The sequence below is a fragment of the Quercus lobata genome, chromosome 3, assembly GCF_001633185.2.
Source record: "Quercus lobata isolate SW786 chromosome 3, ValleyOak3.0 Primary Assembly, whole genome shotgun sequence".
Lineage (NCBI taxonomy): Eukaryota > Viridiplantae > Streptophyta > Magnoliopsida > Fagales > Fagaceae > Quercus > Quercus lobata.
Genome location: NC_044906.1, coordinates 63189270 through 63203775, shown reverse-complemented (window position 1 = coordinate 63203775; position 14506 = coordinate 63189270). Strand labels below are relative to the sequence as shown.

The 14506-nt window shown below is 38.3% G+C and overlaps 1 protein-coding gene and 1 long non-coding RNA gene across 2 annotated transcripts; both read right to left on the bottom strand.

The window, feature by feature from the left end:
* Positions 1-722: 722 nt before the first annotated feature.
* LOC115981242 lies at positions 723-1517 on the bottom strand. Its single transcript, XM_031103403.1, has one exon. It carries the CDS (start codon positions 1515-1517, stop codon positions 723-725), a length of 795 nt encoding a protein of 264 aa, XP_030959263.1.
* A 1235-nt stretch (positions 1518-2752) lies between these two features.
* On the bottom strand, positions 2753-13422 carry LOC115982765. Its single transcript, XR_004089726.1, has 3 exons — positions 13101-13422; positions 3975-4063; positions 2753-2852 (listed from the first exon to the last, which is right to left on the bottom strand). It is a non-coding gene; the product is annotated as an uncharacterized LOC115982765 (long non-coding RNA).
* Positions 13423-14506: the final 1084 nt, after the last annotated feature.

The window sequence follows — 14506 nt, the reverse complement described above, 5'->3', positions numbered from 1 at the left end:
GTTTAGGTGGTGGTAGATGAAGCTCGGATCAATCCCTAGGGCCTCGTAGGCATCCCATGCAAACACATCCACATTTTTTCTAAGAAACCCAATCAGTTCTTCTTTCTCTCAGAGAGGTAGTTTTGAGCCAACTTGAAAGAACTTCTTTGGATCAGCGTTAACAATCACTTTTTCTAGATTTTCGCATTTTACCTCCTTGGCTGGTTCATTAGCAGGCAATGCCGGGTTGGCCGATTGCTATAAGTCCTTTCCAGTAGAGGCTGAGGGCTCAGCATTGGATTGGCGTGAGATGGCAGCCACCATGCACTGTTTGGTCATGGCCTTATTCCCCACAATCTCCTCGACTCGGCCTTCCTACGAGTATTTCACCTCCTAGTGAAGTGTAGAAGAAACGGCCCCTAAGGCATAGAGCTAAGGTCTAGCCACAATAGCTATGTAAGGCGAATAGGCGTCGACCACAATGAAATCTACCTCCACCATGTCCGAACCAGTCTATATGGGCAGTCTGATCTGGCCCCTTGGTGTAACGGTTTTTCCTTCGAAACTTACTAAAGGGGAATCATATGTCGTTAAGTCTTCAGGTTTTAAATTCAACCCCCTGTAGAGGTTGGGGTACATTACTTCCACAGCATTACCCTGATCTACCAGTACTCTTCACATCAAACCACCCAATCCTGAGTGTAACTACCAGAGCATCGTCGTGGGGTTGGATGGTTCTGATCTTATCCTCGTCTGAGAATTCCCAGCACAGATGAGGCTCCTTTCCTAGATTTTTTGGACTCCCGATCGTTGTCCTCAGTGGAGAGCCAAGCCACAGACATTACTCTAGAGGGACAAGAGCCGATCCTTCTCGGAGCAACAAGGATGACATTTATCATGCCCATGGGAGGTCTTAAAGATATGTCTCTCCGGGGTTCTTGGTTTGTCTGGCCTAGATGACCACTGGAAGGATGCAAAAGGTGTCTCAATTTCCCTTCTCGGACCGACTGATCTAAATGGTTCCATAGGTTCTTGCAGTCTTCTGTAGTATCTCCGTGGTCTTGGTGGTACTGACAATACAGACTCTGATTGCACTTTGTGGAGTCTCCAGCCATCTTATTCGGCCACTTGAAGAATGACTCATTCTTGACTTTCTCTAAAACCTGGTGCATCGGTTCTCTGAATACGGTGTTAACCGTCTGCATGTTGGCTAATCCTAATTGCCTTATGAAATCTCTCCTCTGATGGTTATTGTTGTATCGTTCCGACTTGAAATCATTCCTCTTTTGAGGGATGATCTTCTCCTTTCCTTTCCCTTGCAGTTGGTCCTCTTCCACTCTTTTGTATTTGTCAATCCGGTCCATAAGATGACGAACGCTAGTGACAGGCTTACCAGTCAAGGATTTCCTCAAACCATGCCCGGTGGGGAAACCGCTTTTAAAATTGCTGATGGCGGCGTCATCAAAGTTGTCGTCCATCTCGTTGTACATTTCCCAGTATCTATACAAGTATGCTTTTAAAGTTTCTTCCTCATGCATGGATAATGACAATAATGAACTCAGAGGTAGAGGAGCCCTGCAGTTCGTAATGAAACGAGAGCCAAAGGCTTGAGTGAGCTACTTGTAGGAATCTATGGAGTCCGTTTTCAAGCTATTGAACCACCTCATCGCCACGGGTCCTAGGCTGGACGGGAAAACCTTGCACATCAAAGCTTTGTTCTGAGAGTGGACGACCATTCTTTGATTAAACTGGCTCATATACTCCACGGGGCCTGTTTGACCATTATAAATGATGAACATAAGTTGATGGAAACATCAAGGTAGTCTAGCCTCTTCTATCTTACACGTGAAGGGTGACTTAGAGACCTGATCCAGGGCTTTATTCATGGCATCATTACCCAGGCTTTTACTAGATGGTCCCTTGTGCTTCCGTTTATGGCAGTGCCTATCTTCATAAGAGAAGGTCTCGCTTGGGGGAGTTCTTGATCTCCGCCTGTAATTGTCGTCCTCTTTATCACTAGAGGATATGTTGGAGCTGGAAGGGGACTGCCTTCGTTGTGCATAGCGTAGTCTCTTTTTTAAGTTGTCTATCTTTTATTGCATGGCTTAATGGTTGTTTTGTCTTCGGGATATGCGACTGCCCACTTGAGAGGGGCTTCTGTTCGTCTAGGAGACATGCACACCCCCTTCTAGATTCCTTTCGTTTTCCTGATTTCGTTCAAGTTCAGGGTCAGGGGAATTACCCTGTCGTTGAGACCCTATGGGTTCTGTCTGTTAGGGACTTGCCTGGCGCGGGTTTTCCTGGTGTAGAACTGATCCTTCCATGTCTAACTATTGCACTCACTAGCATACAAGTTCTTTCCCACAGACGGCACCAATTGTAGGGGCAAGATTTGGAGCCCAAGCCCAAATGTATGGACCCTGGTCTAATAAGCCTAATACAATGAATTTTGTAAAGTATGTGTCACGCCCCAAACCCGGTACTCGGATTTGTGACCATGACTAGCATGCTAATATCAAGCCTAAACTTGATATTAACAAGAACCAACTTAACTTTTTGAAAACTTTTACAAAATCTTTCCTCTTTCTTTACATTTTTGTTTCTTTACTTAAATGATATAACCTTTCACTTGATATTCAAAGCATCTACATTGTACTCCAAAGAATAACATAATCCACCAATTGTTCAAATTCAAAATTTCATATAATACATCTCTTAATACTATAAGGTATACACTTTCATTAGATCCTAAAATAAACAATGCTACAATCTAAACGTCATATTGCTAATTTAGAATCTATACATATAAAACTAAACTAGCTCCTTCCAAAACTTGACTAAGGCTCCCTCTGCTCCAAAATAAAACCTGCTAACTAAAAGAGTGGAAGGATTGAGCTACACAGCTCAGTAAAGGTAAGATATATGAGAATTCAGTAAGGATGCATGTAAATCAAATCATTTCATTCTATGAATATTCGAACAGAAGAACATCTTTTCATGCATAGTATTTTATATTATTCATAATAATAGCTTATCTTCATAGAAAATAATTGTTCTCCTTTTTCTTATCGGTTTAATATTACCAAAACCTTTCGGATTAAACTTCTTTCATTTCCTACAAAGTCGCCATATATATTCTCATTACAAAATAATTATTTTAACTTAAATCAGATAATCGGCAACTTTGTATTAAACTAGAAACATCTTGACTAATAAGAAAATTTTTCTGTATAAACTTATACTTTCATCAGAAACTTTATCTTTATAGCACAACAGAACCTCAGAAACTTTTATCTTTAATGAACATCTTTCTTTTCATTAGAAACTTATTATTTTCATGAGAGCTTTTAACTTTTCATAATGCATTTAAACAAAATAATTTCTCATGATTAATAACATAAAATAGCTGTTCATATCATATTGGTTAGTCCATATCTGATAAGTTGTACAGAGAAGGCCTCATCACATTTGGGTGAACTCGTGTGCATGATATTGTCCTCTTTAAGAGGCCTGATGGCACATCTTCTCAAGGTTTTATTCCTCCCCGCCATCCGTACACATTAGGGAGAAGGCCTTATTCAGATTAGAGTTACGGGCAACCCTATTTCCTCTACTTTAAATGGCCTAGAGTTACGGGTAGTCCCATTTCCTCTACTTTAAATAGCCAAACATATAATATTTTTCCATGGAAAGCCAGTAATTAACCCCTACTAGCCAAGTTCAGATTACTAGAGGATATAACCCGAAAACATTTCATGCTTTACATCATACTGAAATTTCTTATCTTACATAACATTTCATAATAATAGCATTTTCATTCTTTTCTTTAAACCTCATGTTAGTGGAATCAGTAATAGCATCAATATACTTAAATCCTATACATAAGTTTTCGAAAGCTCACGAACATATCTTTGTCAAAATAATGAATATATGTCATATCTCTAATAAAAAACATTTTAATGCATAATATACTTTAAAATAACCTCATGACTTACCAAATGCCCATATAACTTATCCCTTACCTGAAAGCAGAGGAAGTGAGAACCTAAAGTCGAAGGAGCTTAGACTTGGATACTGGTAACACCTAAACCATAAATCAAAACTTATTACTGTCCATAATTCCTTATCATAAAATTTACATTTATCTCAAAGCCTATCTCTTAGAATCAAGGAAATCCTAATCCCACCTCAAAGAGGTTCCCACAAATACAAAATACATTCATCAGACAACATGATGTACTAAATCATAGGAAAACCAATTCATAAAATTTATATATGATTATAACATACCAAAGGATGAGCATATTAAATTATAGCTCAAACCATTCACCCTAACTTTAGAATTAAATCCTCAAAGTTAGGCATGTCCCTTACCTTTTACTGTTCTATTCCAACAGCATATGCTCCATTTGTAAAATACAAACGGACTGTCCAAACACATTCAATTGTCATGAAATTTTACATAACTACTCCCCTATACGTTCATTATAAACCATAAAAATTTTGGAGTCAAATAATAAACCCATGATTTACTAAAAATTACACAAGACAGCATACTCAAATCTGTCCTAACAGAATTTCTTGCAACTTAAAAATTAAACCATTATTTTTATATTAATCCAAATTCTGTGAAACCAATTCATCAACAACCACAAGTGTCTTAGGTTTCATAGTAATTATCCTTAGCATCCAAATTCACTATATTCAATTTAATACATAATTTATCATGCATAAACACAGAATCTGTCACAGTGACAGCTTTGTAACATTTTATCGTAAATTCACAAACAATTATCAAAAAATGGTATTTTCATATGTGTATTTTTATAAACTCATTAGACATGTTATAAAACACTTAAATATAGTCATTTAACCATTTAGAGCAAAATACACACAACCAAAAATCCCAGCAGCAGCATCAAAATACTCATCCTAACTTTTTCTTACTTCCTTTATCCTATAAAATCATTAATTAGTAAAAACCCTAACCTACCTTCAACAAATCCCCAACACAACTTCAAAGCTTCTTAAAACAGCATTGTAGGGACACAATTTGTAATGACCCACACATGATAATGGGCTCATACACAAAGGGCCCGAACAATACAATTTATAAAGCGTGGGGTTGAAAGGCTAGGCATTAGTCACCGGACAACGGTTTAATCGTGGTTTTAATGGAGGTTTATATGAGGGTGGACCTAGCTAAACCTTCCGTCAATGCGGTTTGTAGGATTTAAGTCCTCGAACCATGTCCGAGGAGCGTAGTACTCTTCTCATTCTCCCTTTTGTAGGACTCCTTTTCCTGGGGATCTCCTTTCCCCTTGGCTCTCTTTCCCTTTTATACTAGTATTCACTTTCTTCTCAGTGTCCACATGTAAGTTTTACTTTCTGGGATGTAGACCTGTCCCATCAATCCATACCTAGAGTGGTTGGGGGTGGTTTTAAAAGCTAAATAGCATGGTGAGGAGTATGGGTCTCTCAGATGCAAGGTTCTATACTACAGTTTTGGCAGCTTTCTCCCTTGTCCTGCCCCTGTACTGAGTTTGTCCTTTTCTTTAGACGTTGTGTGAGGTGCCGAGTATAAGATCGTCCTCGGCCATATTCTTAAGTCTTTTTTGGACTTACTACGCGTCCTTGGAGATTATTCTCCTCGGCTTGGGTCTTGGGCCCTATCGTGAAGTGGGCCAGGACCACAAATTCTTCGGCCCCACAATAACCCCTCAAAATCCTGCTGCCCAACCCCCTGGCTGGGGAGGAGGGTTTTGGTGATATCGGGCTCAAACCATGGCTTGCCCAGCTCTGTACTTTATAAATGTCGGTGTTTCTCCATTTGCATGGGAGGTGCGCCGGATTACGAAACATCCCTCTAGATTTACTCACGTGGCATCCTCGACATTTCAGTGCTCGAGACGCGTTTATAATATGTCCCCTTTACGAGGCTATTCAAATCTTATGGTTGCAGACGGTGTTGGAAATTGAACCAAAACCGTCTTGTCTGTAGCATTTCTTGGAAATCTGCGTAGATTAAATGCCACCGATTTGCCCTCCATATAAGTAGGATAGGAGGTTACTCCCTTTACATACAAACCCTTCGGCCCCTTCAAATTCCTAATCCTTCAGCCATACTTAGAGTCTTCATCTCCAGTGCAATCAGCCCTTAGAGCAATATGTTTGAGGCATGAATGGGGGTGAAGGAACCACACCCGCTTCAGAGGCATTGGATCCTTCCGAGACTTAAGGTGGTGCGGTCTGGACGTGGGAGACACAGACTCAAGACAATCCTCCGCTTTTACAAGTTGGGGGCGATATCTCCATCTCTTTTAGTCAAAATTCGAAACAAGTATTGGTCGCGTCAAATTTTTGGTGCGACAGCAGTGAGGTTTCTCGTCGTCAGCACCATCCGCTCTATCACGAGCGCGGCTAATATGGGGGTTCATCAACTTCCTAAGTGGCCACCTACGAATACCCCGCTCCCTGCACCTTTTCTCCAAAGGTACTAGCCCCACGTTAAGTTCTTTTGCTGCCTGAGTTATGGGCATGTAAAAGTATTGAGAAATAGTTTCCTTAGACAATGATTTGGAATTGCTGCATCTCTCTTCTCTGCACCTCTTCTTCTGCTTCTTCTTCACTCCCTTGTATCTTTTCTTTTTACTTATGTTGTTAGTTTTTAATATAAGCTTATTCAAGCTCTTTCATTGTACGTTGTACTATTTCTTTGTCTTAATAAAAGATGAATTTGTTTCCTTCTAAATATTTTTCTTTTCTGCAGCAATTACTTTGTGAATGAGTGTACTACATGTGTATTTTCCTTTAATGATACTTAGGGCAGGAAACCTTGTAACAAAAAGCTATTAATTTGAACTTATTGACATTATCAAATATAATAACGCCAACCCACAGTAGATTAAACTTATGAGACTAACCGAGGTAACAGCTGAGTGCTCCGCAATGCGCGTGAGGCAGCCGTCCGAGAATGAGAAACTCAAAATAAACCATCTGAGAGGGTTGTCGAGTAGTGAGGGACTTTGGCTGTATTTTTGATAACACTTGGCCCTAACACAATCGCATTAGTTCCCTTGGTATTGAGGATCCGAGGATAGACTTGGGATTCCATTCGATCTAGGGATTAACCCAATTATTAATGGGTAACCCCTCCATGGGATAGAGTTTGAGAACCATACAATGTCCAGATTGCGTCCAGAACCTTTGTTTTTTCTTTCAGGTTATTGGTTTCCCCATAGGCTTGAGTCCGAGGACCATACAATGCCTTGGTTCTATCCAAAACCTTTGTTTTTTTCTCAGGTAGTTGGTTTCCTCATAGGCTTGAGTCCGAGGACCATACTGTAACACCCCAACCCAATTTTTATAATTAAACTATGTGTTTAAGTGGTTAAGTATTATTAATATTTTAAGCCACTTACTTACAAAAATTAATATAAAAGTATTTAATAAATATATTATTTTATAATGCCATTGAATGAAAATTGTAAAGATTATAAATAATTGAATGGCCAATTGTATTATATATATACACACACACACTAATTATGTACAAAACTATATTAAGTGGTTAAGTTATGATATATATATATATAGTTGTTGGTGTTTTAACCATGTATGATGCATGAGATATTATGGTGGAAATTCCACCCACATGCAATCAATTGAAATTCAACACATGTAAAGCCTAGAACCATGCATGATGACAAACCCCATAGACCAAGACTTGGCCATGCAATCACCAAGCTCCACCTCACCTCTTCCTTGACTTTCTCAAACAATAGAACATCCAAGAAGCTCCTTACTTCTCCATTTCCTACGGGTAAACACCCAAGTCTGAAATTTCAGCTTACTTTGCTCTCTTTTTCTCTTGAGGAAAGTGCTAGGAACCTCCCTTAAGTCTTCCTCTCAAGTCCACCGGTTCACACACCAAAAGAAAGACAAAACCCCACCCAAAAGTCTTCCCCTTATCCCATTTTCTTGGCTGCACCAGACAGAAAGTCCAGCAGCAAGAAGGAAGCTTCTTTCAACTCTCCTAAGCTCTCTACCTCTCATATTTTCTGGTCCAGCCACTAGGAAAGGGAAAGCCTTTCATGTAAGTCTATATATATATATACATATGCTATTTTAAGAAGCTTTGAGCTGTGTTGATGGTTTGTGGAAGGTAGATTAGGGTTTTTACTAATTAATGATTTTATATGATTAAGGAAGTAAGAAAAATTTAGGATGAGTATTTTTGATGCTGCTGCTGGGATTTTTGGTTGTGTTTATTTTGCCCTAAATGGTTAAATGACTATATTTAAGTGTTTTATAACATGTCTTATGAGAGTATAAAAATCCCCATATGAAAGTACCATTCTTTGATAATTGTTTGTGAATTTATAAGAAAAACGTTGCAAAGCTGTCACTGTGACAGATTCTGTGTTTGTATATGTTAAATTATGTATTAAATTGTATATAGTGAATTTGGATGCTAGGGATAATTCCTACGAAACCTAAAACACTTGTGGTTGTTATTGAATTGGTCTCACAGTATTTGGATTAATATAAAAACAATGGTTTAATTTATAAGTTGCACGAAATTCTGTCAGGACAGATTTGAGTATGTTGTCTTGCGTGATTTTTAGTAAATTATGGGTTTATGCTTTGACTCCGAAAATTTTATGGTATATACTGGACATACAGGGGAGTAGTTAGTAAAATTTCATGACAATTGGATTTGTTTGAGCAGCCCGTTTGTATTTTACAAATGGAGCCTATGCTGCTGGAATAGAACAGTGAATAGTAAGGGACATGCCTAACTTTGTGGATTTAATTATCAAGTTAGGTTGAATGTTTTGAGCTATAATTTAATATGCTTATCTTTTGGTATGTTTCGATAATAGATTAATTTTTTGTAACTTGTTTTGAGGTTTAGTACTCAAAGGAAGGGGTTCTAAACCATGAGATGGTTGTATGTATGAAGCTGTTTTGCCCGACATGTTGTATGTTATCATATGCATGTATATAATTACATGATCATGCTTAAAAGATTTTATATTTATGCATGCATTATTGCCCTAACCTTAAAGCACCTTTTGAAATAAAGTTAGCTCTTTTAGAGATATGGGATTAATATAAGAATGTTGGTTTCTCCAAGATTTTGTACTTGTTGTTGATGAATGTATTTTTGTTTGTGGGAACCTCGTTGAGGTGGGATTAGAACTTCCTTGATTCTAAGAGATAGGCTTTGAGATGAATGTGAAGTTTATGATAAGGAATTATGAATAGTAATAAGCTTTGAATTATGGTTTAGGTGTTACCAGTATCCAAATCTAAGCTCCTTCGACTTTAGGCTCTCGGTTCCTCTGCTTTTAGGTAAGGGATAAGTTATATGAGCATTTGGTAAGTCATGAGGTTATTTTAAAGTATATTATGCATTAAAATGTTTTTGATTAGAGATATGGCATATAATCATTATTCTGACAAAGATATGTTCGTGAGCTTTCGAAAAACTTATGCATATGATTTAAGCATATTGATGCTATTATTGATTCCACGAACATGATGTTTAATGAAAAGAATGGAAATGCTATTATTATAAAATGTTATGCAAAATAAGAAATTTCAGTATGATGTAAAGTATGAAATGTTTTCGAGTTATGTCCTCTGATAATTTGAACTCAGCCAATAGGGGTTAATTATTGGCTTTCCATGGAAAAATGTTATCTGTTTGGCCATTTAAAGTAGAGGAAATGGGGCTGCCCGCAACTCTAGGCCATTTAAAGTAGAGGAATTGGGGTTGCCCGTAACTCTAATCTGAATAAGGCCTTCTCCCTAATGTGTACGGACGGCGGGGAGGAACAAAACCTAGAGGGGATGTGCCATCAGGCCTCCCAAAGGGGACAATATCATACACACGGGGGCACCCAAATGTGATGAGGCCTTCTCTGTATAGCTTATCAAAAATGGACTAACCAATATGTTATGAACCGCTATGTTATGTTATTAATCATGAGAGAATTATTTTGTTTAAATGCATTGTGAAAAGTGAAAGCTCTCATGGCAAGAACAAGTTTCTAATGAAAGAAAAGCTGTTCATTAAAGATAAAAGTTTCTGAAGTTCTGTTATGCTATAAAGGTAAAACTTCTGATGAAAGTATAAGTTATGCTTAAAAGTTATCAGATACCTGTTCTTTATGAAATGTTAAGTTTTATGACTATGAAAGTTATAATATTTTTCGGAAAGAGGTTTATAAAGAAAGATTTTCTTATTGGGCCAAGATGTTTCTGGTTTACTACAAAGTTGCCAATTAATTGATTTACGTTAAAACGATTATTTTTGTAAAGAGAATATATATATATGGCAACTTTGTAAGAAATGAAAGAAGTTTAACCCGAAAGGTTTTGGTAATATTAAACCGGTAAGAAAAAGGAGAACAATTGTTTTCTATGAATAGTGTATAAGTTATTACTATGAATAGTATTAAATACTATGCATGAAAAGATGTTTTCCTATTCGAATATTCATAGAATGAAATAATCTGATTTACATGCATCCTTATTGAATTCTCATATATCTTACCTTTACTGAGCTGTGTAGCTCACCCCTTCCACTCTTTCAGTTAGCAGGTTTTATTTTGGAGCAGAGGGAGCCTTAGTCGAGTTTGGAAGGAGCTGGTTTAGTTTTATATGTATAGATCCTAAATTAGCAATTTGATGTTTAGCTTTGTAGTATTGTGTATTTAGGATCTAGTGAAAGTTGTGTACCTTAAAATATCAAGAGATGTATTATGTGAAAATGTGGAAATCAAATGATTGGTGGATTATGTTATATTTCGAGTATAGTGTAGATGCTCTGAATGTCAAAGGAAAAGCTATATCATTTAAGCAAGAATGAAAAGAATGAGGAAAGTTTTTGTAAAAAGTTCCAAAGGTTAAGTTGGTTCTTGTTAATATCAGGTTTAGGCTTGATATTAGCATGCCGGTCATGGTCACAAATCCGGGTACCGGGTTTGGGGCGTGACACATACAATGCCTTGGTTCTGTCCAAAACCTTTGTTTTTTCTCAGGTAGTTGGTTTCCCCATAGGCTTGAGTCCGAGGACCATACAATGCCTTGGTTCTGTCCAAAACATTTGTTTTTTCTCACAGGTAGTTGGTTTCCCCATAGGCTTGAGTTCGAGGACCATACAATGCCTTGGTTCTGTCCAAAACCTTTGTTTTTTTCTCAAGTAGTTGGTTTTCCCATAGGCTTGAGTCCGAGGACCATACAATGCCTTGGTTCTGTCCAAAACCTTTATTTTTTTCTCAAGTAGTTGGTTTTCCCATAGGCTTGAGTTCGAGGACCATACAATGCCTTGGTTCTGTCCAAAACCTTTGTTTTTTCTCAGGTAGTTGGTTTCCCCATAGGTTTGAGTCCAAGGACCATACAATGCCTTGGTTCTATCCAAAATCTTTGTTTTTTTCTCAAGTAGTTGGTTTCCCCATAAGCTTGAGTCTGAGGACCATACAATACCTTGGTTCTGTCCAAAACCTTTGTTTTTTTCTCAGGTAGTTGGTTTCCCCATAGGCTTGAGTCCGAGGACCATACAATGTCTTGGTTCTGTCCAAAACCTTTGTTTTTTTTCTCAGGTAGTTGGTTTCCCCATAGGCTTGAGTTCGAGGACCATACAATGCCTTGGTTCTGTCCAAAACCTTTGTTTTTTCTCAGGTAGTTGGTTTCCCCATAGGCTTGAGTTCGAGGACCATACAATGCCTTGGTTCTGTCCAAAACCTTTGTTTTTTCTCAGGTAGTTGGTTTCCCCATAGGCTTGAGTCCGAGGACCATACAATGTCTTGGTTCTGTCCAAAACCTTTGTTTTTTCTCAAGTAGTTGGTTTCCCCATAGGCTTGAGTCCGAGGACCATACAATGTCTTGGTTCTGTCCAAAACCTTTGTTTTTTCTCAGGTAGTTGGTTTCCCCATAAGCTTGAGTCTGAGGACCATACAATGTCTTGGTTCTGTCCAAAACCTTTGTTTTTTCTCAGGTAGTTGGTTTCCCCATAGGCTTGAGTCCGAGGACCATACAATGTCTTGGTTCTGTCCAAAACCTTTGTTTTTTCTCAGGTAGTTGGTTTCCCCATAGGCTTGAGTCTGAGGACTATACAATGCCTTGGTTCTGTCCAAAACCTTTGTTTTTTTTTTTTATTTTGGGGGGGGGGGGGGGGGCTTGCTCCTTGGGTGATTCGCCCCAATCAAGGTGTAAGACGTTGACCTGACGTTGAAAGCCCCTAGAACTGTTCGCGTTGTTAACATTTCAAAGCGCAGCCCCTAGTGGAACTTTACGTTAGGATACGGCAGCGGGCTGCTGGAAATAATGGGAGGACTTTTCATTCCACTGCCTGGACCACCGCACAAGCCTTTCCCACAGATGGCGCCAATTGTAGGGACATAATTTGTAATGACCCACACATGATAATGGGCTCATACACAAAGGGCCCGAACAATACAATTTATAGAGCGTAGGGTTGAAAGGCTAGGCATTAGTCACCGAACAACGGTTTAATCGTGGTTTTAATGGAGGTTTATATGAGGGTGGACCTAGCTAAACCTTCCGTCGATGTGGTTTGTAGGATTTAAGTCCTTAGACCATGTCCGAGGAGCGTAGTACTCTTCTCATTCTCCCTTTAGTAGGACTCCTTTTCCTGGGGATCTCCTTTCCCCTTGGCTCTCTTTCCCTTTTATACTAGTATTCACTTTCTTCTCAGTGTCCACATGTAAGTTTTACTTTCTGGGATGTAGACCTGTCCCATCAGTCCATACCTAGAGTGGTTGGGGGTGGTTGTAAAAGCTGAATAGCATGGTGAGGAGTATGGGTCTGTCAGATGCAAGGTTCTATACTACAGTGTTGGCAGCTTTCTCCCTTGTCCTGCCCCTATACTGAGTTTGTCCTTTTCTTTAGGCGTTGTGTGAGGTGCCGAGCATAAGATCGTCCTTGGCCATGTTCTTAAGTCTTTTTTGGACTTACTACGCGTCCTCAGAGATTATTCTCCTCAGCTTGGGTCTTGGGCCCTATCGTGAAGTGGGCTGGGACCACAAATTCTTTGGCCCCACAAGCATATATATATATATATATATATATATATATATATGTAGACTTACATGAAAGGATTTTCCTTTCTTAGTGGTTGGACCAAAAAGTATGAGAGGTAGAGAGCTTGAAAGAGTTGAAAGAAGCTTCCTTCTTGCTGCTGGACTTTCTGTCTGGTGCAGCCAAGAAATGAGATAAGGGGAAGACTTTTGGGTGGGGTTTTGTCTTTCTTTTGGTGTGTGAACTAGTGGACTTGAGAGGAAGACTCAAGGGAGCTTCCTAGCACTTTCCTTAAGAGAAAAGAGTGTAAAGTGAGGTGCAAATTTCTGATTTGCATGGATCCGTGGGAAATGGGAGCAAAAGAGTTTCTTGAGTCTTATTTCTTTGAGAAAGTCAAAGAAGAAAATGAAGTGTTGCCGTGTAAGTATAAGGAAAGAACAAGGAAATAAGACAAAGGAAAGGAATAGGGAAAGAAGAATAAGAGATGAACCTCTTGGTGTAGTCAAGAAGTCAAGCAAAATATCTTGGGCAAACTATCTTGGGTGACATACGTATATTGCTAAGGAAAGGGAGGATAACTCATCTTTTCAACTTTCTTGCATTCACACTCACTTTTCTACCAAAATAATTTCTTGCATTCACACTTACTTTTCTACAAAAATAATATCACTTTGCGCATATATATATATATATATATATATATATATATCTCATAACTTAACTACTTAATATAGTTTTGTACATGCTAAGTATATATTTATAATACAAATAGTCATTTCAATTATTTATAATCTTTAAAATTCTTATTCAATGACATTATAAAATAATATGTTTATTAAATACTCTTATATTAATTTTTGTAAGTAAGTGGCTTAAAATATTAATAATACTTAACCACTTAAACACATAGTTTAATTATAAAAATTAGGTTGGGGTGTTACAGTATGGGTCAAAAAACTAGTTTTTAATGAGTTAGGCAACAACTAGTATGGAGTTAAGAGACAATCAAGCACAAATAAAAGACACCAGTGCCAATGGATGTTTAGTCCGAGGAGACCAAAATTTAACATATATTAATCATAATATTAAGATTGTTTAGTATGCTACAGTATTCTCTCTCACTCTTTTTCCCCACCCCCTCTTCATGAGGGCTCTTCCACATTATATAGCTCCTTTCTGATCATCTGGACCTTGTTGAGCATCTGGATTCTCACTTAAGTACCCATCCCATCAAACACTTCTTTCAGCCCTCTATGATTTGTGGCAGTTAAGGCAACACTGTTCAGAGGTCCTCTCCACATTAATGCGGCCAGAAAAATAGTTTCAGTGCATTTAATGTGGTGGTGGTAGCTTTTCTTTAGATATTTTGAGTTTTCTTCCCTCTCACATGTTTGTGGGGCACATTTCAATTGTTAGAGTACACTTGGTCTGTGTTTATCGTGTCTGAGGAGGAGTTCCTCCTAGGACCTTCTTCCTT

Excerpts from the sequence above, each read along its gene's own strand:
- LOC115981242 (XM_031103403.1), bottom strand. The coding sequence starts at position 1,517 with ATGCATGAGGAAGAAACTTTAAAAGCATACTTGTATAGATACTGGGAA.